At 47.4% G+C, this 26,694-nt stretch overlaps 1 protein-coding gene across 9 annotated transcripts; it reads left to right on the forward strand.

Annotated features, from left to right (window-relative positions):
* Nucleotides 1-890: 890 nt before the first annotated feature.
* ZNF75A (zinc finger protein 75A) lies at nt 891-25,222 on the forward strand. Of its 9 annotated transcripts, none has more exons than XM_062180472.1 (7): nt 891-910; nt 4,478-5,002; nt 6,797-6,992; nt 7,665-7,756; nt 8,557-8,683; nt 12,362-12,493; nt 12,650-25,222. In XM_062180472.1, the coding sequence occupies exons 2-7, from the start codon at nt 4,592-4,594 to the stop codon at nt 13,360-13,362; spliced, it is 1,671 nt and encodes a 556-aa protein (XP_062036456.1). In that variant the 5' UTR covers nt 891-910; nt 4,478-4,591; the 3' UTR covers nt 13,363-25,222. The 9 variants fall into 9 exon arrangements, with proteins under 9 accessions (XP_062036456.1, XP_062036454.1, XP_062036461.1 ...); XM_062180470.1 differs by lacking the exon at nt 891-910 and adding an exon at nt 1,350-1,437; XM_062180469.1 differs by lacking the exon at nt 891-910 and adding an exon at nt 1,396-1,490.
* Nucleotides 25,223-26,694: the final 1,472 nt, after the last annotated feature.

Genomic DNA, 26,694 nt, shown 5'->3' on the forward strand with positions numbered 1-26,694 from the left:
ATTGGTTTGAGACGTGGCTGCTCCGCTTCCAATCCAGCTCTCTGCTAATGGTCTGGGGAAAGCAGCAGAAGATGGCTCAAGTGCTTAAGTCCCAACAGGGCCAGGGGAGTCTCAGAAGCTCCAGGCTCCTGGCTTTGGCCTGGACCAGCCCCAGCCGCTGGAGCCATCTGGGGAGTGAACCAGCAGAAGATTTAAGATTTTATTTAATTGAGAGGTAGACTTACAGACAGAGGGAGAGACAGAGAGAATGGTCTTCCATTGGTTTATTCCCCAAATGACCACAATAGCTGGAGGCCGTGCCAATCCAAAGCCAGGAGCCAGGTGCTTCTTCCGGGTCTCATGCAGTTGCAAGGGCCCAAGCACTTGATAGGCCATAACAGCTGGATTGGAAGTGGAGCAGCCAAGACTAGAACCGGCGCCCATATGGGATGCTGGTGCCGCAGGCAAAGGATTAACCTATTGTGCCACAGCACCGGCCCCTAAATAAATCTTTATATATATATTACAAATGAGCAAAGGGAAGGAAAAAGTATTTGTTAGCTAATGGCTACACGATTAATTCCAGCAGTCACCCAGCGAAAACATTCAGCCCACTATGGTGACTGTGGCTACTTCAGAATGAATTCAGTGTATTTGCTGTCACTTCCTGGCTACACATGCATCATTTCTAACAGTGCCCAAGCAGGGAGAGGCGAAATGAAATGAAAGATTCTGGGAACTTCGGTGGTTCTAACCAGATGATAAGCAGCTTGCATCAAACCTCACACAATGACAACCATCATAGCCTCTGTTTTACTTAACAAGAACACTGGCTACACCCAGTCGACTTAATAACCCCTTGATTGCCGGAAGGGGGAGAACCTGGAGATCGCCGCCAGCCCCAACCACTCGGATCCCTAAAACAGCCTCAGTGAGTACTGGGGGAATGCCCGTGCTGCCAGCGGGAGGGCAGGAGAGCCGGGCCGGCTCCCCGCGGAGCGAGCACCCGGCGCGGGAACGCGCGGGAACGCGGTTCCTCTGAGGAGAAACAAACCTGCTCCACAGGGTAAAGCCCAGCCCACAGAAAAACAAGAACGAAACACAGTGGTGGTGAGAGAAGCACCACGCGGCCCACAAAGCGGTACCGAGCCCTCAGGGCCCGTGGCGCCCGGACCAAACGGCTGACGGGCCCCGCCGCGGGGCTCCCGGGCCGCCCGCCGGCGACACCGTCCTCACTCGCTGGCAGCAGCCCTGGCGCCCAGGCCCGAGTCGGGGCCGCGTCCCGCGGGCGTCCCCTCGCGCGGCCGAGTTAGCCCTCAGGGGCCCGGCCGGCGCCGCCCGCGGAGCCACGCCACTTCCGCTTCCGGCCGCGAGCGCGCGGGGCCCGGACGCCGGCGGGGAGCTGCGCTCCTCAGAGCGGCGGGGCGGCCCGGGAGAGCAGGGAGCTGCCTCCGTGAGGTAACCGAGAAACTGCTTCCTCTGATGGGTTACTTCATTTGAAGAGCAGAGAGGTAGAGCGTGTGTGCGTGGAGCCTACATGGCCGCGATGGCCGGGGCTGGGTCGCCTAAACCAGGAGCCAGGAGCTTCTTCCGGGTCCCCCACGCGGGCGCAGGGGCCCAAGCACTTGGGCCATCCTCCACTGCTTTCCCGGGCCACATTAGGGAGCTGGATGCATTTGGACTCCAGCTGGATCCGTGTATCAGGTGCAGGCCTGACCCAATGGGTTGTCCTTGGCAGGTAGCTGAGGGGTTTCTGGGACTGGACGGAGCCTGTGACGGGACCCAGGGGACCGGCAGGAGCCAGGCCGCAGGCAGGCGCTGGAAAGATTTTCTCATTCCGTGGGCGGGCACACCCAGGGCTGCTGCCTTGCGCTGTGCCATACGCGCACCTGTCACAATGAACCCGAGTGGGGATGGACAGCAACGGCCAGGGGCTGCCCCGGGAGAGACGTTTCCCGTTGTCATTTTTGTGGCTGGCAGATGTGACCGTGGGAGAGCCAAGAAACAGCGTCTTCTAATGCAAAAACATAGAAAGTGCGCATGCACCCGATCGGGGTGAACAGCGAGGAGCCTGTGGCTTCTTTTGAGTACCCATGGCTTCCTGGGCAGGGTTTCCCTGCTGTTTCTGCTAGCTCACAGCGAGAAGGTAGGCTCACGATGCTCTCTCAACCTCACTTAAAGGTCTAAATGACCCTTGAAGAAATACAAAGTCAGCAGAAGAGCCATTGTAATCACCACCCCTTCTATTTTCTCCTTTTTTATTATCGATACTTTGTAAACAAAAGGCAACTACAATTTTTCCCGTCACATAAAGTGAAATTTTTTTTTAAGATTTATTTTATTTATTTGAAAGATGGATTTACAGAGAGAGATAGAGCCAGAAAGACAGGTCTTCCACCCGCTGATTCACTCCCTAATTGGCCACAACGGCTGCAGTTGCGCCAATATGAAGCCAGGGGTTTCTTCCCGGTCTCCCACACGGGTACAGGGGCCCAAGGACTTGGGCCATCTTCCACTGCTTTCCCAGGCCATAGCAGAGAGCTGGATCAGAAGTGGAGCAGCCCAGGCTCGAACCGGCGCCCATGTGGGATGCTGGTACTGCAGGTGGCAGTTTACCCGCTACACCACAGTGCCGGCCCTCTGCTCCACTTCTGATCTATCTCCCTGGCACTGTGCCTGGGAGAGCAGCAGAGGATAGCCCAAGTTCTTGGGACCCTGCACTCACATGGGAGACCTGAAAAAAGCTCCTGCCTCCTGGCCTTGGCCAGGCCCAGTCCCAGCTGTTGCAACCATTTGGGGATTGAACCAGTGGATGGAAGACCTCTCACTCTGTCTCTCTGTAACTCTGCCTTTCAAATAAATAAAATAAAAAACTGATATACATTATTTGCATAGTATTCTTTATATGTCTTGCAAAGAAAAATGATGAGCATCTGAATGCGTAGTTGGAAGATGCTTTCAGAGAAGAATAAGGCTACTTTCCCTTTAGTTAATTTCCTTTTACTTTCTACCAGTATTCGTATAGTAGAAAAGAGAATATCAATGTTCCATGAAGTGGAATTTCCATCTTCACATGAGGATAAAGGGTCGTGGAAGTTGTGCCCCCTTAAGCTAAAAATGTTGACTTGAGTGATCTGTTAAAATTTAAGAGAAACTCAAAATGTTTTCTTACTCTTTTCCTCTTAGATTTGCTTATGGGGGAGAGGAGATAGCAAGCACATCAGTTATGTCTTTGGATAATCCTAAAATTCCTTACAGCCAATGGGTGCCAATTTTCTCACCTGTGCACCTTTTGTAAAAATTTTTTAAAGATGTATTTATTTTTATTTGAAAGGCTGAGTTAGAGAGAGAGCGTGCACTTCCATCCACTGGTTCACTCCCCAAATGATTGCAATGGCCGGGACTGGGCCAGGCCAAAGCCAGGAGCCTTGGAACTCTATCAGGGTCTCCTGTGTATGTGGCAGGGCCCAAGGACTTGGGCCATCTTCCACTGCTTTCTGAGGCCCACTAGCAGGGAGCTGCATCAGAAGTGGAGCAGCCGGGACACGAAGCGGTGTCCATATGGGATGCCGGCACTGCAGATGCTGCTTACCCTGCTGCCGCACAATGCTAGCCCTCGATGGTTTTTTGAAGATAAGCTCATTGATTGGCATTGCCTTCTCTGAACTATGCTCTATTTAAACTGAATAATGGAAAAGAGAGACAAAGTGTCTGGCAGTTGATTTTTTTAAAATTTCTTTTTATTTTCATTGTATTTGAAAGGCAGAGTGAGAGATCATCTATCTGCTGCTTCAAACCCTTAACTCCCATGCCTGTAACAATGGGGGGCTGAGCCAGGGTAAAGCCAAAAGCCAGAAACTCTGCCTGCATCTCCCACGTGGGTGGCAGAGACTCAGCTGCTTGAGCCGTCATCTTTAGTTTCCCAGGGTGGACATTAGCAGGAAGCTAAAACTGAGAGCTGAGCTGGGACTGAAACCTTGGGACTCCATATGGAATGTAGGCATCCCAAATGGTAACACATTCCCAAATGGTGACAAACCACTGTGACAAATGCCCACCCCATTAATTGATTTAAAAATAAAAAAGGACATTGCTATATTTGAAAGGCACAGTGACGTAGAAAGATCTTGGATCTGTTGGTTTACTCCCCAGATGGCTACAACAGCCGGGTCTCGGCTAGGCTGAAGTTAGAAACAGTCTTTTGAGTTTCCCACGTGGATGACAGGTACTCAAGTGCTTAAGCCACTGTCCTTTGCTTTCTGGGTACATTAGCAGGGACCTAGATTGTAAGCAGAGTAGCTGGGTCTCGGACTGGCTCTTGGATAAAGGACGTGGGTGTCACGAGTGACGGCTTATCCCTCTGGGCCACAGCACCGGCTGCAGGCAGCTGATTAAAGAGAAGGCACGAAGGCCTGTTCTGTTCGTTTTTCTCTCACAGTTGCTATGAGGTAAAGGAGCTCGTGACTGTTATTGACATGAACTTTTTTTCTGCCCTCAGTGCTCTTGGGAAGAAGATCCTTTCGTTGATTTTGTTGTACAAGAGCAGACGGGCTTCCGTTGTCCGAGGTGGCTTCAGTGTGTGTTGGACACAAGAGCACGTTGTTAGAGCAGAATGATGACGATAGAACTGAAGGTGGCTGAGCATCTGGATCCTCAAATCAGGGCTCTGTGGGAGACCAAGGGGCCTGTGACAGAGCACTCCGGCCAGAGTGAAAACTCTGCTCCACAAGTGGACTGTCGCAGTGCTGAGAACTCTTGCTGGCACTTCCGGAACTTCCACTACCATGAAGCAACTGGACCCCGGGAGGCAGTCACCCAGCTTCAGGAATTATGCCGTCTGTGGCTGAGGCCAGAGATCCACTCTAAAGAACAGATCTTGGAGCTACTGGTGTTGGAGCAGTTCCTGACCATCCTACCTGTGGAGATGCAGAGCGAGCTGCAGCAGCACCGTCCACAGAACATTGAGGAGGCTGTGGCGCTGTTAGAGCACCTGCAGAGAGAATCTGGTCCAGCGAGGAGTGGGGTGAGGAGACTCGGGACGTGTGATGTGCAATGATGTGGCGTGAAGGTGGATGTGAGTGAGGAGACTCGGGATGTGTGACGTGCAGTGAGGTGGCGTGAGGGTGACGTGTGACGTGCCGTGAGATGGCTTGAAGGATGTGACTAAGGAGACTCGTGATGTGTGACGTGCTGTGAGATGGCGTGAAGGTGACGTGTGACGTGCTGTGAGATGGCGTGAAGGATGTGAGGAGACACGTGACGTGTGACGTGCAGTGAGATGGCATGAAGGTGACGTGTGACATGCAGTGAGATGGCGTGAAGGATGTGAGTGAGGAGACTCAGGACGTGTGATGTGCCGTGAGATGGCGTGAAGGTGGATGTGATGCGGTGGGGGGAGTTACCTGAGGATTGAGATGGATTGCATCACTGTTCTCTGGTCCTGTAGGACAGGTAAGGTGGGACTTGAAACCATAGGCCCACAACAAAAGTCATGCCACATCTGGAGATCATGGTAGAGACTTGCTTTAGAGAAAGAGAAATTTTTTTGTTTTTGTTTGTTTATTTAACCTTTTTTGGACCCAGAGTGAATGAGGTGATGAGCCTAGTTCTGCCTTGTTCTATTCTTAGAACAGAAATAAAGGCAGTAAAGAATTGGCGGTAGGAGCAGTTCCAAGAAAGGGAGGCTACTTAGAGACCACAGTAGAGTAAGAACAGTAAAGAGAAGGAAAAGTCAAACAATTAGGCAAGACTGCAGAGAGAAAAAGTAGAAGAATGGGGGCCGGCGCCGTGGCTTAACAGGCTAATCCTCCACCTTGCGGCGCCGGCACACTGGGTTCTAGTCCCGGTTGGGGTGCCGGATTCTATCCCGGTTGCCCCTCTTCCAGGCCAGCTCTCTGCTATGGCCCGGGAAGCCAGTGGAGGATGGCCCAAGTCCTTGGGCCCTGCACCCGCATTGGAGACGAGGGGAAGCACCTGGCTCTTGGCTTCGGATCAGCAAGATGTGCCGTCCACAGCGGCCATTGGAGGGTGAACCAACAGCAAAAAGGAAGACCTTTCTCTCTGTCTCTCTCTCTCACTGTCCACTCTGCCTGTCAAAAAAAAAAAAAAGTAGAAGAATGGGAAACAGAGCATTGGAAAGAAGAAAACTCCCAGCAGAGCAGTTATCGGAAGGAAGGCCCTGAGGGAGAGTGTCCTCCCTACGCAGACAAGAGCCTCACTTGCCCTGCTTGGTGATTTGTGCTTGGCTTTGCTGACAGGTTGGGAACCAGGGAGTGCACGAGGATAGGTGGCAACACACTGCTGGCTTTGGGCCTCCTGTGAAGAGTACAGAGCAAGACATACATGTATTCATCATGTATTCATTAAAATCATTCGGAGGTAGCTTGGAGCCACTTTTCCTCTTCCTTTTTTTTTTCCTGCTCTGTCCCCATTCTCTGTGAAAACCTTCCTTGACCATAGGAACATGTGATGGAGAAATGTTTTTATTCAGTGCCTTGATTTTTAGGGAGAAATAGCAAAAAAACAAAACAAAAAACCACTAAGGCAGAGATTTAAGTGAAACCCAAGTCTGACTCGGCAGTGTGAGAATCGGTGGCCTGCCCGGGCCCTCTGGTGTCCGGAGCTGGACTGTGTGCAGAGAGGTGGGGGCTGCTGTGTTGGAGGGCTTTTTCATTTCTCCAGGTTTGTGGAGAGTTCTTTGTGGAACCTTAGGGGCGCAGTCTCTTAATTCTTGTGTCGTTCCTTGTAGTGTCTCACACTTTCTAAGTCCAGGCTGTATACTTGTTGCTGTGGTAATGAGGATGGGAATTATCTCTAGGTTGCAGTCCCTGAGCTGGGGAAGGAGGCAGTGCCTTTGGAAGAAGCTGTGGAAGTCTCAGGCTTGAAGCTGAAGGCAGCAGAGACCCAACCAGGAGGCAAGTCCCTGCGTGAAGACGTTTGGAATTCATGCCAGCGTCTACAGCGACAACCGGACAGGATCACTGAGAAAGGAACTGGACCTGTTTCTGAGAGGGGTAGGAGCTTTATGATGATTTCCTTCTGGGATCTGCCATAATAGTTTGTTCAGCCAAGATGTCATAGGCATTCTCTGGGAGCTGCAACAGCAGCCATGACAGCAAGTAAGACGTCCCACCAGGCACTGGTAGAATGCAGCAGCTATGGGTGCAGGTCGGGGGTTGCCTGCAGTACAAACAGAAACAGCCAAACCACAGGACCCTGGTATTATTCCTTGGAAAACTGGAGAGGAAGGAAAGAAAACAGGAAGGCTTGGAGCCATCTTGTCCTTAAAAATGCAGAAGAAATTGGGATCAAGCTGGCGCCCCTACGGGACGCTGGTGTTACATGCAGAGGCTTAACCTGCTGTGCCAAAAGTCCATCTCCTCCTGAGTATTTTTAAATACTTTCACTTTCTACCTAACTCAGAGCTGTTTATGTCATGAGAAGAGAATGAAAGGATTTTTTTTTTTCTCAACAAATAGGGAACAGTCAACTGTGGCAACAGGGAAATGGTTCTGGGGCTGATAGATAACTTGGTTCTTATTTATGGAGAGGCCACGTCTGGTACCACATAGAAGGCTTATAAAGGTGTGGCGTCTCTACTGGAAGAGTCGGGATCTTCTAGGTTAGAGATGAGCTCAGGTGTTCACAAGAAGAAGAAATTTCCTCTGGCCCTTTTCCACCCACAGCTCTGCCTGCTCAACAGACCCTAGCCTTTCCTGAGCAGACACACACCAGAGACTGGACAGTGGCGCCTGAGCTTGTCTTGCCGGAGTCCCAGGTGAGCTGTCCTTGCAGCCAGGCAGGGCTGCCTGCGCCTCACCTCGTCTGCCCCTCCCTGCTGCGCGAGCTTCATTCTGCCCAGGAGGGGCTCGGAGGCTTGTTAGCCCCAGATCTTCCCTGGGAACTGGGTACCTCCCAAGATGATTGCTAATCCATTGGTTCCTGTATGCTTTCTCATTTTTAAAAATACATTCATGTGTGGCGGTGGAGATGTAGTCTGAGAAATGTGTCATTAAGTGACTTTTCATTGTGCAAATATCGTAGAGTGGACTTAATCAAACTTAGTTGATATAGGTCATGTCCAAAACCTGATGGGGCCTCTTGACAACCTGAAGAAACAAGGTAACCTCAGGATACATGAGGCTGCTGCTGAGTAGCATGGCATTCTGTCTTGGAGTACATTTTTCTTATAAGCAGAAATAATACACTCTAACAAAATATTTTTCTTTAAAAAATCTCTAAAAAAGATAAGTGTTACAGTAAATAACATACACCGGTAAATAACATAGTTGCTGTTGCTATCAAGTGTTCTGTACTGTTTGTAATGATATACATCTGGCAGTGTAGCGCCACCACAGACATGGAACGCATTGTACTGTGACCTCACTAGGCAATAGGAGCTTTTCACCTCCTTGTCATCTTTTGGGAGCAGTTTTATGTGTGGTGTGTTGCTGACTGCAGCATCGTCACACAGCACGCGGGTGTAATCCTGTAGTGTTGATTCTTCCGTTGATCGCCAGGTGGTCAGGCTGCTTCTGTAGTGGTGAGTACTGAGCCCGAGTCCGTTCTCTTCTCTAGAGCTTGTTGACTTTTGAAGAAGTGGCCGTGTATTTTTCCCAGGAAGAATGGGAGTTACTGGAGCCCACTCAGAAGGCCCTTTACGATGATGTAATGCAGGAAAACTATGAGGCTGTCATCTCTCTAGGTAAAGCTTCTCCCTTCCCTCTGCGTAGGAGTTGAGTAAACCGTCCTGTTCTCCCCTTAAGAGTCCCGCTCTCTGTCAGCTGATTCACTCTGGAAGGGGTGAAGGAGGGGAAAGGCTGTATACATATGGCACCCAGGAGCTTCTGCCCAATGCACCTGCTCATTTCTTGTCCTGAACTTCTTTGTCCCTTCCTCCCCCTCCTTTAAATGTGCTCTTCTCATGTCTTTCCCATGTTGGTAAAAGGCAGCACCATTTACCCATACTTCAGGCTGGACAACGTGGGGGTGAGGCTTTGCTCTGCTATTTCATCATCCCTACAGCCAGTTCGTCACTAGTCCTCTTAACTGTCAGTTGGGTGCAGCCGTGTCTCGGCCTCCTACACTGTTAACATCCTGGTCTCAGCCTGTTAGACCTGGTCCTGCTCCCGCCATAGCAGTCTGTTTTCCACACAGCAGCCAGAGTGATCTTTTAAAATCTTGATCATGTCATGACATTTCTCTGTTTGAAAACACTGCAGTGACGTCTTTTGTTCAGGGCCCAGAACCCTTCACAAAGCGGTTTGTACTCATCTCTCTGCCCTCATCTCCTGCTGCTTTAAGCCTTTGCTCGTCGTCTTTAGAAACACTGATCTTATGTTTGAATTTGCCAAATGCATTTCTGTTCCTTTTATTTGGCACACTGAAGTCCTCGATTACTTCATTTTCAGTCATCTTTAAGTTTTGTCCAACTCAAACAATTTATGTCACACGAGGGAAGGAAGAGCAGGGCTTTTTATTAACTGCACTTATGAACACCAAGGATCATCGCCTGAGGAACCAGTTCCCGGGGGCTGATAGATTCTTCGTTCTAATCCAGAAGCCTCTATCTCTATCATGTAGACACCTGTGAAGGTGTGAAGGTGTCCCATTTCTACTGAAAGAATTGGGGTCTTCTGTGTTTTAGAAATGACCTCAGGGTATTCATAGTCAGAAATGAGAGACATTTCCCTGGCTTTTCCCACCCACGGCGCTGCCTGCTCAACATTCTAACCTCTCCTGAGCAGACACACACTGAAGACTGGACAGTGGCAGCTGAGCTCCTCTTGCCGGAGTCCCAGGTGAGCTGTACTTTCAGCTGCTTGGAACTGCCCCGGCTTCACCTCATCTTCCTCTCCCTGCTGTCCGGATTGCCCAGCAGGTGTCGGGAGGCATGTCATGCAGGTGTTCTGGACAAGTAGGCTTAGCTGGGGGGAACTGGACGTCTCCCACACCGTTTGTTGAGCCCTCAGCTCCTCCCTTTCTACCTTCATATGTATATTTATATATGAAATCATGTACGGTTAATATAGTGCAGTTGATCGCCAGGTGGTCAGGCTGCTTCTGTAGTGGTGAGGACGGAACCCCAGTCCATTCACTTCTCTAGAGCTTGTTGACTTTTCGAGAAGTGGCCGTGTGTTTTCCCAGGAAGAATGGGAGTTACTGGAGCCCACTCAGAAGGCCCTTTACGATGATGTAATGTAGGAAAACTATGAGGCTGTCATCTCTCTAGGTAAAGCTTCCTTCCCTTTGCGTAGGAGTTGAGTAAACCGTCCTGTTCTCCCTTACTGAGAATAAACTCAGAAGAGAGAGTCCCACTCTTCTGTTAGCTGATTGGTTCTTGACTGGAACGTGTGAGGAGGGGAAGATGTATCCAGGTAACCTGTTGAGCTTTTTCTCAATGTACAAACTCACTTCTCATCCTATGTAAAATTGTTGATTCCTCCTCTTTGTTGTCTCCCAAACCTGCTTTTCAGTTGCTTTCCAATCTTATTAATGAGCACCACTGTTAGCCAATTGCTTGGGTAATTGTCAACCTTTACCCTGAGCTTGCTGCCATACTCCACTACTTCTCTAGTTCTTAGCTCCATTTTCACTTTATATCCTGAGTCCAGCCGTGTCTCAGTGCTTGCTCATTGAGCATCCTAGTCTAAGCAAGTGTCATCCTGGACCACATCTACTTCTAAAGCTTCCTTGCATGCTTTTTTTTTTTTTAAAGAATTATTTTATGTGAAAGGCAGAGTTAACACAGAGAGGGGGAGAGACAGAAAGGGAGAGAGAGAGAGAGAGGCCATCTATGGGCTAACTTCCCAAATGACTGCAACAGCCAGGGCTGGGTCAGGTTGGAGCCAAGAGCCAGGAATTCCATCCTGGTGTCCCATGTGGGTGGCAGGCTCCCAAGCACATGGGCCAGTTGTGCTGCTTTTTCAGGTGCATTAACTGGAAGTTGGACTGGAAATAGAGTAGGCGGGACGCAGTTGACATTCTGGTAATGGGATGACAGCATTACAACCTGATGGGCCATAATACCAGCTCCTCCTCTTTTTTTTCTGTTGAGATTTATTATTTATTTGAAAGGCAGAGAGAGAAGATCTTTCATCCTCTGGTTTCACTCCCCAAATGACACAATGGCCAGAGTGGGCTAGGCTGAAGCCAGGGCCCAGTGCTCCATCCAAGTCTCCTATGTGGGTACCGGGGGCCCAAGTACTTGGGTCATCTTCTGCGGCTTTCCCAGGCATATTAGGGAGCTGGCTTGGAAATGGAATACCAGGACTTGAACCAGACATTGCAGTATGGGATGCAGGCATGCCAGGCAGCAGCTAATCCACTGCACCACAGTGCTCTCCCCTGGAGCATAATCCTATTAGATTGTAAGCTTCAGGGCCGGTGCTGTGGTGTAGTGGGTAAAGCTGCCGCCTGCAGTGCTGGCATCCCATATGGGTGCCAGTTTGAGTCCTGGTTGCTCCACTTCTGATCCAGCTCTCTGCTATGGCCTGGGAAAGCAGTGGAAGATGGCCCAAGATCTTGGACCCCTGTACCCACGTGGGAGACCCAGAAGAAGTTCCTGGCTCCTGGCTTCAAATCAGCTCAGCTCCGTCTGTTGCTGCCATCTGGGGAATGAACCAGTGGATGGAAGACCTCTCGCTTTCTCTGCCTCTGCCTCTCTGTAGTTCTGCCTTTCAAATAAATAGATAAATCATATATATATATATATATATATATATATATATATATATATATATATGCTTCATTAAATCAGGGAATTTTGTCTTCACCACTATATTCCCACCTGATATGGCACACTGTAGTCACTCAATAAGTATTTATTCAACAAATGAGCCATAAATACCTTCTGTACCTGGCAATCTCTGTTTAGAAAAAATAGACCAAGTGATTTTTATCTGGGTGTATAACTCTCTCCCGTTCCAAGGACTGGTGGTAAATGAAAAGGTTCTATGTTAGCAGTGAATTGGATGTGTGATTTATGATACATGACTCACTTTGTCCTTTCCCCTGGCTCTTGTAAACCCGGTCTTGTCCATCATGGGTCCTATTTAAGGGTTGTTGGGACCAGCCTAGGGGTCCCTGCAACCTCTAGAACTTAGTTCCCCTTGGTCAAACGTGAAATATTCTTAAAGGCAGAAGAGAAGCAGTGTGCACTGTGTTCCCATTCCCTAGCTCCTTTGTATTAAATACCTTAGGTTGATTTCTTGGTCTCTGCTTTTTCCCATCTCCCCGTAAATGCCAGATAATATGAACATGATACTGGACTTGGGTAACATACTACACAGCTGCTCTTGCTCCTCCTGAAATAGTCTGGAATGAAGGAGCCCGTTCACTGTCACGCTGTCAGTCTGACTCCTTCCTTTTCTCCATTTCACAGCATTATTTGTGCTTCCCAAACCGAAAGTGATCTCCTGTTTAGAGCAAGGGGAAGAACCGTGGGTTCCAGGAGCCCTGGAGATCCAGCATGGTCTTGGGGAGTCTCCTACAGGTACATCCGTCACGAGAGGAGGTATTTGTGTCTTCATACAAACCTTTGTGTGGGCTTAACGTTTTAATTCTGCTCATGGTTGTGTGTGTGTGTTTTAATCATTACTGAATTTTTCTTTCTATTCCTATGGTTTTCTTGTTCTGGGATATAGATAGCTGATTCTTATGTTTATTCCAGCAGGAGTAAAGCTCAAAAATGACACTGAGAATCATCAGCCTCTATGTCTTTCTGACTTAGAAATACAATCTCCAGGAAACATAGTTTCAAAGAAAGTCAAAGTGAAAGTTGCCCAGAAAACAGCAGGCAAAGAAAATCCTGGTGATCCTCACAGAGTGGGGAGATGGAACGGAGAGTTTCCAGTGAGGAAAAGAAAGAAGCTCTCACCCTGGAAACAAGAGCTGCTGAGACTTATGGATCTTCACAAGAAAGACCGTGCAGGAGAGAAGCCTTTTAAATGTCAGGAATGTGGGAAAAGCTTCAAAGTTAGCTCTGACCTCATTAAGCACCAAAGAATCCACACTGAGGAAAAACCTTATAAATGTCAGCAGTGTGATAAGAGGTTTAGATGGAGTTCAGATCTTAATAAGCACTTAACAACACACCAAGGAATAAAACCATATACATGCTCATGGTGCGGGAAAAGCTTCAGTCAAAATACAAATCTACACACACACCAAAGAACTCACACAGGAGAGAAGCCCTTTACCTGTCATGAATGTGGAAAAAAATTCAGTCAGAACTCCCACCTCATTAAACACCGGAGAACCCACACAGGTGAGCAGCCGTACGCCTGTAGCACTTGCAAGAGAAACTTCAGCAGGCGCTCAAGCCTTCTGAGACACCAGAAGCTTCACCGGCAAAGGGAAACTTGTTCAGTGTCCTCGTGCTGAAGAGATTCACCAAATGGAGACCCTGTCGTGTGTGTGTGTGTCTGTGTACATGTATGTGTGTATGTAGACGTACACAAACACCCACAGAATCATGAAGCATGAATAATTTTTCATCGTTCAGAAATTTGGTGGTGTAGATGTAGAAAAGAATCCAGGTGGGCTGTGCGGGGAATAAGTTGTACTGCTTGCTGTGTTTTACTCTCAGGAATTCCTTATCCAGAGGGGTGTTCTAAGAGCATTCTGAATAAGGGAAAAGGCTGCTTGAGGATTTTACTTAAGGAAAAACAGCAAATTCAGCTTAAAAAAAGCAGATGCGGCCAGCCAGTATCTTCTGTAGTCATCTAAACATATATGGTAGAAACATCTGTAGCTGGCCTTCTGGGACAGAAAGCACTAACATGTGTGTTTCTGTGCATACTCTTGTCTTCAGGCTAGCATGCTTAACAGTTCCAGTAGTTTCATGAGGCAGAAATGAATTGTACTGCAAAGTGTCCCAAGGACAAAATCGGATTTTTCTTCCTTTCTTTTGTCAGGGACACTGTTCACAAAAGAACATCACTTCAGTTCCTTGTATTGTTTAGCACCTTTAGCTCTTGAATTCTCTTAGCACAGTTTTACTGTGGTGAAATTGTATTTGCTTCAGCATTAGGGAATCTACTAGATAAACTAAAAATGCACTATTTTATATTTCTTATTGGTGGTTGGCAATTGGAAAACATTTCTAATGAAGTCATATGGAAATGAGTTAGAATTTGTAGCCATGAGATGTATGTTAGAGGTGAAGAATTTTCTACAGTAAAAGAAATTAGACTGATTACTTACCTCACAATATCAATAGGATGAAGTAGCCATACAAATCAGCACTTCCCTGAGACATGAAAAAATGGTTCAATATCAGCATCTCAGGTTTTTATTTACATTTTAATTTGTGTTTTGTTTGTTGATAAGAACAAGAGTTATTTTGTTTATGAGAACTGTAGTATGTATATCCTGCAGGCAGCATTCTTTGGCTTCTTGCTGTGGAGACCTGGGCATCCAGGGAGCAGGAGACCAGGTTCCCAAAAGGAAAGGTTTGTTGGACAAGGAAAGACAAATCCACATCCATGATGTTGGGTTTTATGGTGCCAGCTGTCAAAGGGGTAGGGTCTGCCTATCGCTCCAGCACAGCATTTAACAAAAGGCTAAGTCATAGCTTCTGTGGGCTGCTGAAAGTCCACAGCCTGTGGGTTTTCTTATAACATCTGTTTAGCTACAACAGTAACCCAGTATGTTCCTGTTAGAGGTTTTAGGTATATCAGGAAAAAGGTTAAAGAAATTATCTCTTCCAATCTCTCATTTTTAAGAAGTACAGACTTGTTCAAGACTCCCTCTCTAGAAAGTCTGTGGGCTGCCACATAGCCTCATCAGCCAGGTGTGAAGGCAGATTTAGTGGACAGACAGGTTATCCTTACACAGCTAGCCTGAGTGACGTCGTAGTATATGTAGTTTAGAAAACATTCCTGTTTGCTGATTGGTTACTGAAGCACTTTGACATCTCCATTTTCTCGGTAAATAAGGAATACTACTCAGGGTTGTTCTGGGGGATTAGATGAGTTGGTGAATGTAAAATACCCAAAACAGAGCCTGGCCCACAGTAGGAACATGATTAGTGCATGTTTCTCTCTTTCCCCTGCCCCCAGTGATAAGTTGGGCTAATTGATGACATTAAAGACGCAGATGCATTTGTGGCTTTGACAGCTCCATTTAGATGCTGAGCACTTGTGGTAGTGTTCTGCCAAGTTGATTTCCTCCTTGGCGTCATCACTGTATAATACATGGCACAAGAGCCACCTGAGCTTTTGGCCTTGTGTTCTTAGCGATTTTTATTCTGAGATTAATTATATGAAGTATTATTTGTTTGAAAACACTTGTATTTATTTGAAAGTCAGACATAGAAATCCTCCATTCATTGGTTCATTTTCCAGATGCGTGCAACATGAGATAGGACCAGGCCAAGGTCAGGAGTTCAGAATGTAACGCAGGTCTCCCACACTGGTGGCAGAGACTTAAGTGCCTGGGCTATCACCTGCTTCTCAAGATGTGCACTAGCAGAAAGCTGGAGTCGGAAACAGAGCTGGGAAACAGGCACTCCGACAAGAGGTATGGGCATCCCAAGCAGCATCTTAACCACTAGGCCAGACACCCCACAAGTGCAATACAGGCAGCGCTGCATAATTCTTACACCTCACCCTTAGGCTCCTGGACTCTTCCTCTTCCAGGACATGTGTGGGTGTCTTTCTGGCTTTGCATTTGTTCAGTTTAATGAGGGTCTTCCATACGCTAGGCACTGTCTGGGCTCTGAAAGCATAGCAATGGGTAAGAGACAATAATGCATCCCCTGGTGGAACCTGTATTTTAATAAGCAGCAAAAAGGAGAATAAATAGTATTTACTTTCCGCAGTAAGGGTTATGAAATAGTTTTGGCCAGTGGGTTGTGAGCAAAAGCCTCATTTCTAGGCTGAAGCATTTATTTGCTGTTTCAAAATTCCAGTGCTCTCCTTTCCTGCTTGGACGGCACGTGGGAGGAACCAGGAAATGTGATCCAGCGTCCCTGGGTCTGCAGTGGGTTTTGCACTCAGTGAACCACTGAGAGATCAGTGCTGTGTGTTTGGGCAGCGTTCTCTGGTCTGTCTTAGTAGAGCTTGGGCTGTGGCACTTGCGGGAGGTGGCTGTTTAATGAAGCCCAGGGACATTCCCTTTTTTGTTCCTCCTGGCCTTTGGCCCTCGAAGGGATCTAGTTTTTAGGTGCGTAGCTGAGCTTATGAAACTGATGGGAACACGTAGGAGCCCACAATAGTCCCCCCCCCCCAAAGATTTATCCATTTACTTGAAAGAGTGAGGGAGAGACACAGAGAGGTCTTCCATCTGGGGTTTCACTCCCCAGATGACCACAATAGCTAGGGCTAAGCCAGACCAAAGCCAGGAGCCTGGAGCTTCACCTGGGCCTCCTTTATGGGTGGCAGGGGCCATCCTCCACTGCTTCCCCAGGTGCATTAGCAAGGAGGTAAGTTCACAGTAGAGCAGCTAGGTCTTGAATCAGCACCCATATGGATGCCAGTGCAGCAGATGGTGGCTTAACCCACTGAGCTACAACACCGGCCCCCTACAATGATAGAGAAGACATTGCTTTCTGGGACAAATCAAGTGGACAAGGCAACCGTCCTGCCCTTCCATCTCTGATCTGTTCCACTTCCCTTACTCCTGGCTTCCCTTCGCTCCACTGCCTCATGTGCTTCAGGTGGGTGGGTGGATGGACAGGGAGAGCTCCTGGCTCCTGGCTTTGGATTACCACAGCTCCAGCTGTTTCGGCCATCTGGGGACTGAACCAGCAGATGGAAGACTTTTTTTCTCTCTGCCTCTGCCTCCCTGTAACTCTTGTCTTTCAAATAAACAAATATTTTTTAAAAAATGGAAATGCCTAAGATTTCTATCAGTTCTGAGACAATTGAGTGTTGAATTGCTGTGCAGAGTTTAACAGGAAGAATGCTGAGCAGCTACTGCCAAGTAGACAGTCATGATAGCAAAAGATTGAACTCCGTAAAGGTTTTTCCAAACATTTGACAAGTGTTCGTGAGGAGCTTCTGCCTTTCTGGTCAGTTGTCACTTGTGTAATGGATCAAGTACTCCCATTAATGTTACTCCTCTCCAGGGGGTCTTTGGAGTGCAGAGTGAAGTACTTGCTGGAGCTCTCCCCCCATTCTTACCATGGTCTGGCTTCTTCCCTGGGTGGACTCTGAAGTGCCCTCAATGGAAAGTGTTTCCTCAAGGAAAACACTGAAGCTTTACCCAAACTCTGTTTCTGTGTTCTTCCCAGTAGGAATCCACCCAAACTAGTATGAAAGCCTGTTTTTGTTGCTGAGTCTTTCTGCACTTGTTCTTTGTGTATCTTCCTTGTGCCATGGCAGGCACTGGCGCATCTACCAAACCTGCTTTCTTGCGTAGGTTTCCATTGTGGATGAATCCTCCACGGGGAATGATGTGGGGTCTACACTGATGTGCTATCTGTAATCAACCACATATAAAGTTTTCGCCTGTATGTGACTGTGTGTACGTTACCTGTCTACTTCCTGTGAAAGGAATTAAGCAAGGTAGCTCTTACACTGCATTTCAGATCTAGGAAAATTGTCAGAATCTCTTCTCATTTCTTCCACAGGATGGTGACTCTTGAGTTGCACCAGCCTTGGCACTAACAAAAAGTTCAATTGCATAGTGTTTGTGTACATCTTCAAGGAAAAACTAAGAAAATGTGTGTTTAAAACCAAAAGATGTAATATTTCTAACATAATTTTTGCACCAAACCTTTGTCCATGACTTGTACCAACATCTGAATGGTTTTAAAGGGTTTGAAACAATGCCAAGCAGAAGGATATTTAGTATTCATGAGTACAATTAAGTATTGCATAAGACAGTTTCTCTCAGAGTGTTGGGAACACCTTTGTTGCACAGTGACGATGCCATTCTGGCTGCCTGCCTCTCATGTTGGAGCGCCTGGGTTTCTGTTCTGACCCTACTTCCAGTTTTAGCCTCCTGCTGCCGTGCAACCTGGGAGGCAGGGGTGATGGCTCTGTTACTTGGGTCCCTGCCCCCACACGGGAGACTCAGATTGAATTCAGGTCGCTGGCTCTGGCATAGCCCAGTCCTGGCTGTTGTGGGTATCTGGGGAGTAAGCCAGCAGATGGAAGATCTCTCCGAGTTGGTCTTGGTCTCTGTCTCTGCATGTGAATTTCTTTTTTAAAGTTTAGCATTAAGAATGCTTTTTTTTTTCTTTTTAAAGTTTTTTTTTTTTTTTTTTGAAAGGTGGAGTGGCAGAGACAGAGAGAGAGAGGTCTTCCATCTCCTGGATCACTCCCCAAAAGGCCACAATAGCCAGAGCTGCGCCAATCCAAAGCCAGGAGCTTGGAGCTTCTTTCAGGTCTCGCATGTGGAGGCAGGGGCTCAAGGAGTTGGGCCATCTGCTGCTGCTTTCCCAGGCCATAGCAGAGAGCTGGATTGGATGTAGAGCAGCCAGGACCCAAATGGCGTCCATACAGGATGCCAGCGCTGCAGGTGGCTGCTTTACCCCCTATGTCACAGCACCAGCCCCTAGAAACAGACTTCTTTAAAGATTAGTAAAAAGGTTTTTGTTGTTTTTAAATGTTCCTTCCCTTCATCCTTTACATACAGCAAGTAGGCATTCTGCAGCTTCAAAGCTGCTTATTTTCTTTATTTTAAAATGTTTATTTACTTATTTATTAGACAGAGTTACAGAGAGAGGGAAAAGAGAATTCTTCCAATCACTGGTTCACTCCCCAAGTGGACACAATGGCTGAAGCTGGGCTGGTCCAAAGCCAGGAGCCAGGAGCAGCTTCTGGGTCTCCCATGCGGGTGCAGAGGTCCAAGCACTTAGGCCATCCTGTGCTGCTTTCCCAGGCCACAGCAGAGAGCTGGATGGGAAGTGGAGCAGCCAGGACATGAACTGCAAGTGGAGGCTTAACTTACTATGCACCAGCCCCTGTTTATTCTACTTAGAGGAGAAAATAATATTTCTTATTTATTTTTTAGTTAAGAAACACTTCTGCAATCTTTTATTCTTGTGTCTCTTCCAACATCCCACATTTTAAAATGTAAAGTTTCCCAAAGCACAGTCTTAATCCACTGGTTTCCTCTTCCCTTACCCTGCCCTCCTAAGGCCATCATGTCTCTGGCCATTCCCTTAGTGGCCCACATCAACAGCTGAGAGTCATGTGATGTGTTTGCTTGTCTTCCTTCATTAGTGTTTGCAACAGGAGGCTGGGGCTTCGTCTCATGCAGTCTTGTGTCTTCATGGCACCGACAGGATTGAAAATATCAAACAAGGAAAACTGCCATGGCCAACTGATCTCTGGCTTTGATTACCCAGGACACCCTGCTTTCTCCAGGTATCAGGTGCTCAGTGGACGTGTAGTGGCCACCCTTCCTGGTCTTGTTCTTCCCCAGGACTGGAAGAACAGGCAGGTCCTCTGGAGAGCTCACAGAGAGTTCACCTATTGGGGATAAGAATTTCTAAGTGATTTCATATGAACTTTCAATCCCAGAATTCAGGGCAGTCATGAGATGGGAAGACTAGATTTTGTTGTGTCTGGAGAAAGGCAGCTCTGCCCAGGTTGCTGAGTGCCTTGGAAGCGCCTGCTGCCTCTGCTCTCTGGAGCTGCAACACTGAGGCGAGTACAAGGATCCGGAAGAAGCCTCAGGATCTGACTCTGTCAGTGAGTTCCAAACACATATGTGGAGGACACAGACATGCCAAGAAAAGCTGTTCTGCACCCAGGTAAAGTTGGGACAATGGCTTGCATAAGGAGAGAGTTTTGTTAGAAGAGGACTTCGAGCATTTGTGTTTGCAATGTGAAGCTGGGTGGGTGGGGGCAGTTGAAGGAGAGGAGCGTAAGTGTGGAGGCCCTGGTGTGGTGTTTGTGTGACACCTGACTTCTCACAGCAGCGCCCTGTGAAATCCCACTCGGGACAGTGCTGGCCTGGTTAGCTCCATGACCATGACAGGAGCTAGAGAAGACAGCAGTCTTAGTAGAACAAAACCAGGTCCCAGTCGCCTGTCAGTGAAATGCCACTTCCACACCACACGGCTTCCTGGCTGGTGGCACAGTGCTGCTGTCAGAAGGAGACAGTCGAAGCTGAGATCTCCTGGCTAGACGTGGCTGCTGGGACAGAGTGAGAAGCCCTGCTTCCTCTTTTCGATGCTGACGTGGAAACATCTCTCTCACGGGCTCAGCCGTAAGGAATCACTTCTCCAAGGTCAGCTCAGCATCTTCTGTACTAGTGGAAGATAAAGTGTTCCAGCAAGAATGCGCTCATTAGCTTCCAACAGCTGCCCCAGCCGTGAGTGGTTTGGAAGCAGGGGTTGCAAGGTGGCACTTTTACAAAGCTGCAGACTCCAGTATACTATCTTTGAAATTCAAGCTCATTGTTCAGGAGCTTATCTATCCTGGCATTGTGCCAATTTGAAGAAAAAAAAAAAAAGCAGTTATATAGGCCAAAATGGAGGAAGTGATCGCCTTACAATGTGTCAGACAAGACACAGAAAGACTGAGGTTTCCTGATTCACGGATAAGAGGTCCACGAGAATTAGAGGAAGAAACCAATTCCTGCCATCTGGTAGAGGAACAGACATGTAGAGCTGGCTTCATAATACCCCTTCTTCCCCTTCTGCCCTCTGAGGCAGCCTCCCAAGCTCCATCCCACAAACACCCTGGCCGCTTAGGTAAGCCCTCATGATCGCAGAAGGAAGACAGTAAAGACCAGGGCACTGGCATCTCAGGCAGTGCCGTCACTCAACTGGATCCTGTCTGCGTGACTTGCCAGGGGCCGGGAATCCTTTTTTGGGGATGATCTCTGCTCTCAGAAAGAGCTCCGTTCTTTCTCTAATTATCTCCTTAGAATTAGCCAGGACGCTATTCCCTCCCAGTCACCTCGTGTGTTTGTTCTGGAAACAATCCCTCCTCTAACCATTCTCAGGCTCAAGGGGTCTGGAGACACCAGGCACAAAGCAGTGTCTTCCTGGAGGCAGAATCCTTAAAACCCCCGTCTCTCCTCCCTGTGCTGTAGCCTCACTCCTTTTCCTCAACCACCACAGTGCCCACACGTTCACAGTGAGTGTGCACACTCATGCGTGCGTAAAGCTGCGGGAGCTCCTGCTTCCCACGTGCTGAACTCCTGGTTTGGTTAAAGGCCTTTTATCCTCTGACAAGCCTCCTCTTCTCCTCTCTCCAAGTTCACTCACCCTCCAGGCAGTGCCAGGAGGCCTTTTTATTTTTCAAATAGGATTTATTTTTTAGAGCAATTTTAAATGTATAGTGAAACTGAGCAGATGGTAGAGGTCCCGTATGCTGCCCTCCCCACCCCCACACTCAGACTCCCCTTCTGTAGGCATCCCCAACCAAAGGGGTATAGAATCAATGCACCTGTGCTGACCCATTGTCACTCAAGGCCCATAGTTTACGTTAGAATTCACAGTTGGTGTTGTATCTTCTGTGGGTTTTGACCAATGTACAATGAAATGCATGTCTATAGGATCATAAAGAATAATTTGATTGCCTAAAAATTCTCATTCATCCCTCTCTCCCTATGGACTCCCAGCGACCACTGTTCTCTTTTCTAGTCTCATCTAGTTGGATCATACAGCATGCAGCCTGCTCAGATGGCTTCTTCCACTTAGTAATATGTATTTAAGATTCCCCCATGTCTTCATGCCTGGTTGTTTTCAGTGCTGAGTAATATTTCATCACTGATATTTATAGTTTATTTATCCATTCACCTAATGGAGGACATTTCGGTTGCTTCTAAATTTTGGCAGTTGTGAATAAACTTGCAGCAAACATCCATCTGCAGATTATTAAATAGACTTCAGTTTTCATTTCATTTTCAATACAAAGAAGCCCAATTTCTGAGTTATATGGTTATATACTTTAATTTGTATGACCCCAGCCAACTGTTTTCTAGAGGTTGTACCATTTTGCATTCCCACCAGGAAAGAATTAATTCCTGTTACTTCACATCCTTGCCAAATTTGTTGTTGTCAGTTTTTTGAAAAAGTTTTGCCCTTCTAATATCTTCCTATTATTTTAATGTATAATTCCCTAATGACATAATATGTTGAGCATCTTTCCATATTCATTTTTTTAAAAAAAGATTTATTTATTTATTGGAAAGGTGCAGCTACAGAGGCAGAGACAGAGAGAGAGGTCTTCCATCTGCTAGTACACTCCTCAGATGGCCACAATGGCCAGAGCTGCGCTGATCTGAAGCCAGAAGCCTGGAGCTTCTTCTGGGTCTCCCACACGGTCTAGGGGCCCAAGGACTTGGACCATCTACTGATTTCCCATGCCACAGAACAGAGCTGGATCAGAAGTGGAGCAGCCGGTCTCGAACTGGCACCCATACGGGATGCTATTACTGCAGACGGTGGCTTTACCCACTATACCACAGTGCGGGCCCCGCATATTCACTCGCTCTCTCTCTCTCTTTTTTTTTTTTTTATTTACTTACTTGAGAGGTAGAATTAGAAAGGGAGGGAGATACAGAGAGAAAGGTCTTCCATCTACTGGTTCACTTTCCAAATGGCCGCAATGGCCAGAGCTGGGCTAGTCCAAAGCCAGGAGCCAGGAGCTTCTTTCATGCGAGTACAGGGGTCCAGGCACTTGGGCCATCTTCCACAGCTTTCCCAGACCATAGCAGAGATCTGGATTGGAAGATGAGCAACCGGGATAAGAACAGGCTCCCATATGGGATGCCAGCACCCCCAGGCAGAGGCTTAGCTCACTAGGCCACAGTGCCAGCCCCCTCCATATTCTTATTTGTCTTCTATATGAATATGTTTTCTTTGGCAAGGTGTTTCTTTAGACGTTATTCCCATTTTACAATTTTTAATTTAACATTGTGAGAGGTAGATCTTCTGCTGGTTCACTCACCAAATGTCTACGACAATCAGGTTTGAGCCAATCTGAAGTCAAGAGCCTCTAACTCAATCCAGCCTTCCCGAGGGGAGCAGGGACCCAAGCACTTGAACCATTACCAGTGCATGGCAGGATGCACGTTAGCAGGGAGCTCTATTGGAAGTGGAGCCAGAACTCAAACAGGGACTTGGATATGATATACAACCATCCCAAGTGTCATCTTAACTCTGAGCCAAATGCACACCCCTCCTATGCCCATTTAAAGTCAGGTGGTTTCCTTATTGTTGAGTTTTAAAGTTCTTTGTGTATGTTGGATAGCAGCCTTTTATCAGATCTGTCTCTTGCAAATATTTTCACCCAATCTGTAGCCTGTCTGCATACGTTTGACCATGTGTTTCTCAGAGTTTTCAATTTTAATGTTGTCTAGTTTATCAATCCTTTCTTTCATAAATAAGCCTTTAGTTTTTTTAATTTAAACAGTCATCACCGCAGCCACATAAATTTTTTCCGATGTTATCATCTAGGAGTCGTCATTTTGCAATTTTTATTTAGGTTTGTGATTGATTTGGGGTTAATTGTGAAGAGTGTAAAGTCTGTGTCTGGTGGTGATGGTGATGGTGATGGTGATGGTGATGGAGATGGTGATTTGCATGTGGATGCCCCATTGTCCCAGTAGCCTTCGTTGAGGAAACTGTCTTTTTTCTATTGTATTGCCTTTGCACCTTTGTCAAAGACTAGTTGGCTATATTTGTGTGGGTCTTTTTCTGGGCTCTCGCTTCTGTTCCATGCAGCCATTTTTCCGTTTCTTCACCAGCACCACACCACCTTGATTGGGGAAACTTTATGTTAAGCCTTGACGTAAGGTGGTGCCCGCCTCCCAGCTTTGTTCTCTTTCTTTCCTGTGTTGGCCATGCTGAGTCTTTTGCCTTTCTACCCTTCAAAATTAATTTATTGATATCCACAAAATGACTTGCTAGGATTTTGATTGTGGGTTTGCATGGAATCTACAGATGAGGTTGGGAAGAACTGACATCTTGACAGTAGTTGAGTGTTGATTTCCAGGAACAGGGAGAATCTCTCCATTCAGTTCTTTGATTTCTTTCATCCGTGTTCTTCAGTTTTCCTCATAATCATGTACATATTTTGTTATATTTGTACCTATGTATTTTATTTTGGGGGTGCTAACTTAAATGATACTTTCAGATACTTTCAGATTCCAATAGTTCATTGAAGATAAATAGGAAGGGAATTGGTTTTTACATATTTGTATCCTGCAACCTTGCTAATAATTGCGTATTAGCTTAAGGGTTTTTGGGTTGACTCCTGGGAATTCCCTACCTAGATTATCATGTCTTCTGTGAACATAGTTTCCTTTCTTCCTGCTCAGTCTGTATGGCTTTTAGTTACTTGTCTGATTGCCCTTTCTCAGGCTCCTAGTGGAAGTTGAATGGAAGCAGAGAGAGGGAAAAGCCTTGCCTTGTCCCTGATCTTAGCAGAAAAGCTTCTAGTGTCTCACCAGAAAGTGCAATATTGTTTGTAGTTTTTGTATGTTTTTAAACAAATTGAGGAAGTTCCCTTCTAGTCCTGCTTTGCTGTGTTTTTCTCATACATGCCTGTTGGGTTGTGTCAAATACAAAGCATGTGTCTATCAAAATGATTTTTCTTCTTTAGCCTATTCTGTAATGAATCACATAAAATTATTTTCAAACCTTGAACCAGCCTTGTGTGCCTGGAGTAAATCCCTTTTGTATTTTCCTCTGATCTGGTCTGGAGAGTACCTATCAACTCGTGCCCTATCAACTATGGCCCTATCAATTCAACTCTAGCCCTGTCAACTATGGCCTTATCAGCCCGAGCCCTGTCAATCAACTCTGGCCCTGTCAGCCCGAGCCCTGTCAATCAACTCTGGCCCTGTCAGCTCGAGCCCTGTCAATCAACTCCAGCCCTCACTCACACACAGGACTGCAGGGAAGGCGCTTGTGGATGTTTACAGTGTGCCTTTCACGGATTTTTTTTTTTTTTTACAGTTTTTAGCATTTATTCAGTGAAAGAAATACACAGGAAAGTAAGGGCTTTGTTTAGGGGAGAAAGAAGTCTAGAAACTAAGTTGGGTCCATACCAGGCAGAGAGCAGGCCAGGAACCACATGGAGCAAAGCTTGCGGGCAGGAAAGCAGAGGCGGAGCATCAGCCAAAAGGCCGAGTGCCCGAAGGTGCAAGACAGCAGGGCAGGCGCCCACCATGCTCAGGCCTTTTATTCACTCCCAAAGGGGAGTGGTTACGTAGCCTGATTGGCAGCTGAGTGTATAGAAGAGGTCAGGTAGGGGCATGAGATCACACGGAGGGCGTGGTCTTCCAGCTCTTGAGTCTAATTGATTTAATACAGGATTTTTTTTTATTAAAGATTTATTTATTTATTTGAAAGGCAGAGGGGAGAGAGAGAAAGAGTGAGAGAGTGAAAGTCTTCCACCTGCTAGTTCACTCCCCAGATGGCCACAATAGCCAGAACTACACTGACCCAAAGCCAGGAGCTTCTGGGTCTCCCACATGGATGCAGGGGCCCAAGGACTTGGGCCATCTTCCTCTGCTTTCCCAGGCCATAGCAGAGAGCTGGATCCAAAGTGGAGCAGCTGGAACTTGAAGCGTTGCCCATATGGGATGCTGGTACTGCAGGTGGTGGCCTCACCCACCACGCCTCAGTGCCGGCCCCCAGGATGGTTTTTTATCCCGGTGCATGGGCTAATGCCTGAGTATTCAGCCTGTGACCTGGTGTCTCTCACAGGAAACTCTTAGCTGACTTGTGCCCACTTATTCTTTCCAACACAGCCACCCTCTAGAAGAGCCCTGAAAGAGGCCGGGTCTGCGTGTGTCAGGTGAGATGCAGAAGAGATAGCACGAAGTAACAGAAACAACTGTGGGCCTCTCAGATCCCGGAGGGAAGAGGGCAGCGCATCTGGCAGGACCAGTGGGAGACGGGCAGTGGCCGTGCATGTTCACCAGCAGGCAGGTAGGTAGAGAGGGAAGGAGGGCCGAGACAGAATGAATGAGAATGAAGGACTCAGGGGCGCAGGCCCAGGACTTTGGATCCAGGGCATTACCTTGGTGGGTCACTCACGGGAGTTCTGAGTGTATGGAATGGCGCCGTGGATAGGAACTGGTCTCCGTGGCGTTCCTGCACAGTCCACGTGGGTTGTAGGCGTAAATGGCTGCGAATCAAGCAGATTGTGTCCAGTGTCCAGAGGGAGGCAATTATAAGAAGGCAGTTTTATTAGGGCAATAACTGGGTAGAGCACACAGAGGAACTAGGAGCAGGTGGAGAACTAGAAGCTGTGTCAAGGGTGACCACACCCTGCTTTGGGGAGGAGAAGTTAAACTTACGTTCACACTGGATGTGGAGGCATCATAAACATAGGAGAATCCACTACAGTCCTCCTGCGGTGGTGCACATTTGAACCCTGCACTGTTGGATTTGGTTCGCTGACATCTTGTTGGTGATTCCTGCATCTGTGTTTGCAGACACATTGGCTGTAGTCTTCAGTCGCGTAATGTCGTGTCAGGTGTGGTTAATGCTGATGGAACAGAATGAGTTAGGGCGTGTTTGCTCTGCGTCTGTCTCCTGGAAGAGATCGTTGAGAATCGGTATAGTTTCTTCCCTACATGCTTGTTAGAATTCATCAGTGAGCCCATCTGTGCCTGGGCTGTTTTGGAAGATTATTAATAATTTGTTCAAGATAAAAGAAGAGAAAAAACCAAGCAAACAAAAAATAATTATAAAACAAAAAAACACCAAAAAAACACAAAAAATTAACTGGGTCAATCTCTTTACTAGATATAGGTCTGGTCATAGCACCCCACAGGCTTCTGAGGCCCTCG

This window comes from Lepus europaeus, chromosome 21 (genome assembly GCF_033115175.1).
Source record: "Lepus europaeus isolate LE1 chromosome 21, mLepTim1.pri, whole genome shotgun sequence".
In the NCBI taxonomy this organism is placed as follows: Eukaryota; Metazoa; Chordata; class Mammalia; order Lagomorpha; family Leporidae; genus Lepus; species Lepus europaeus.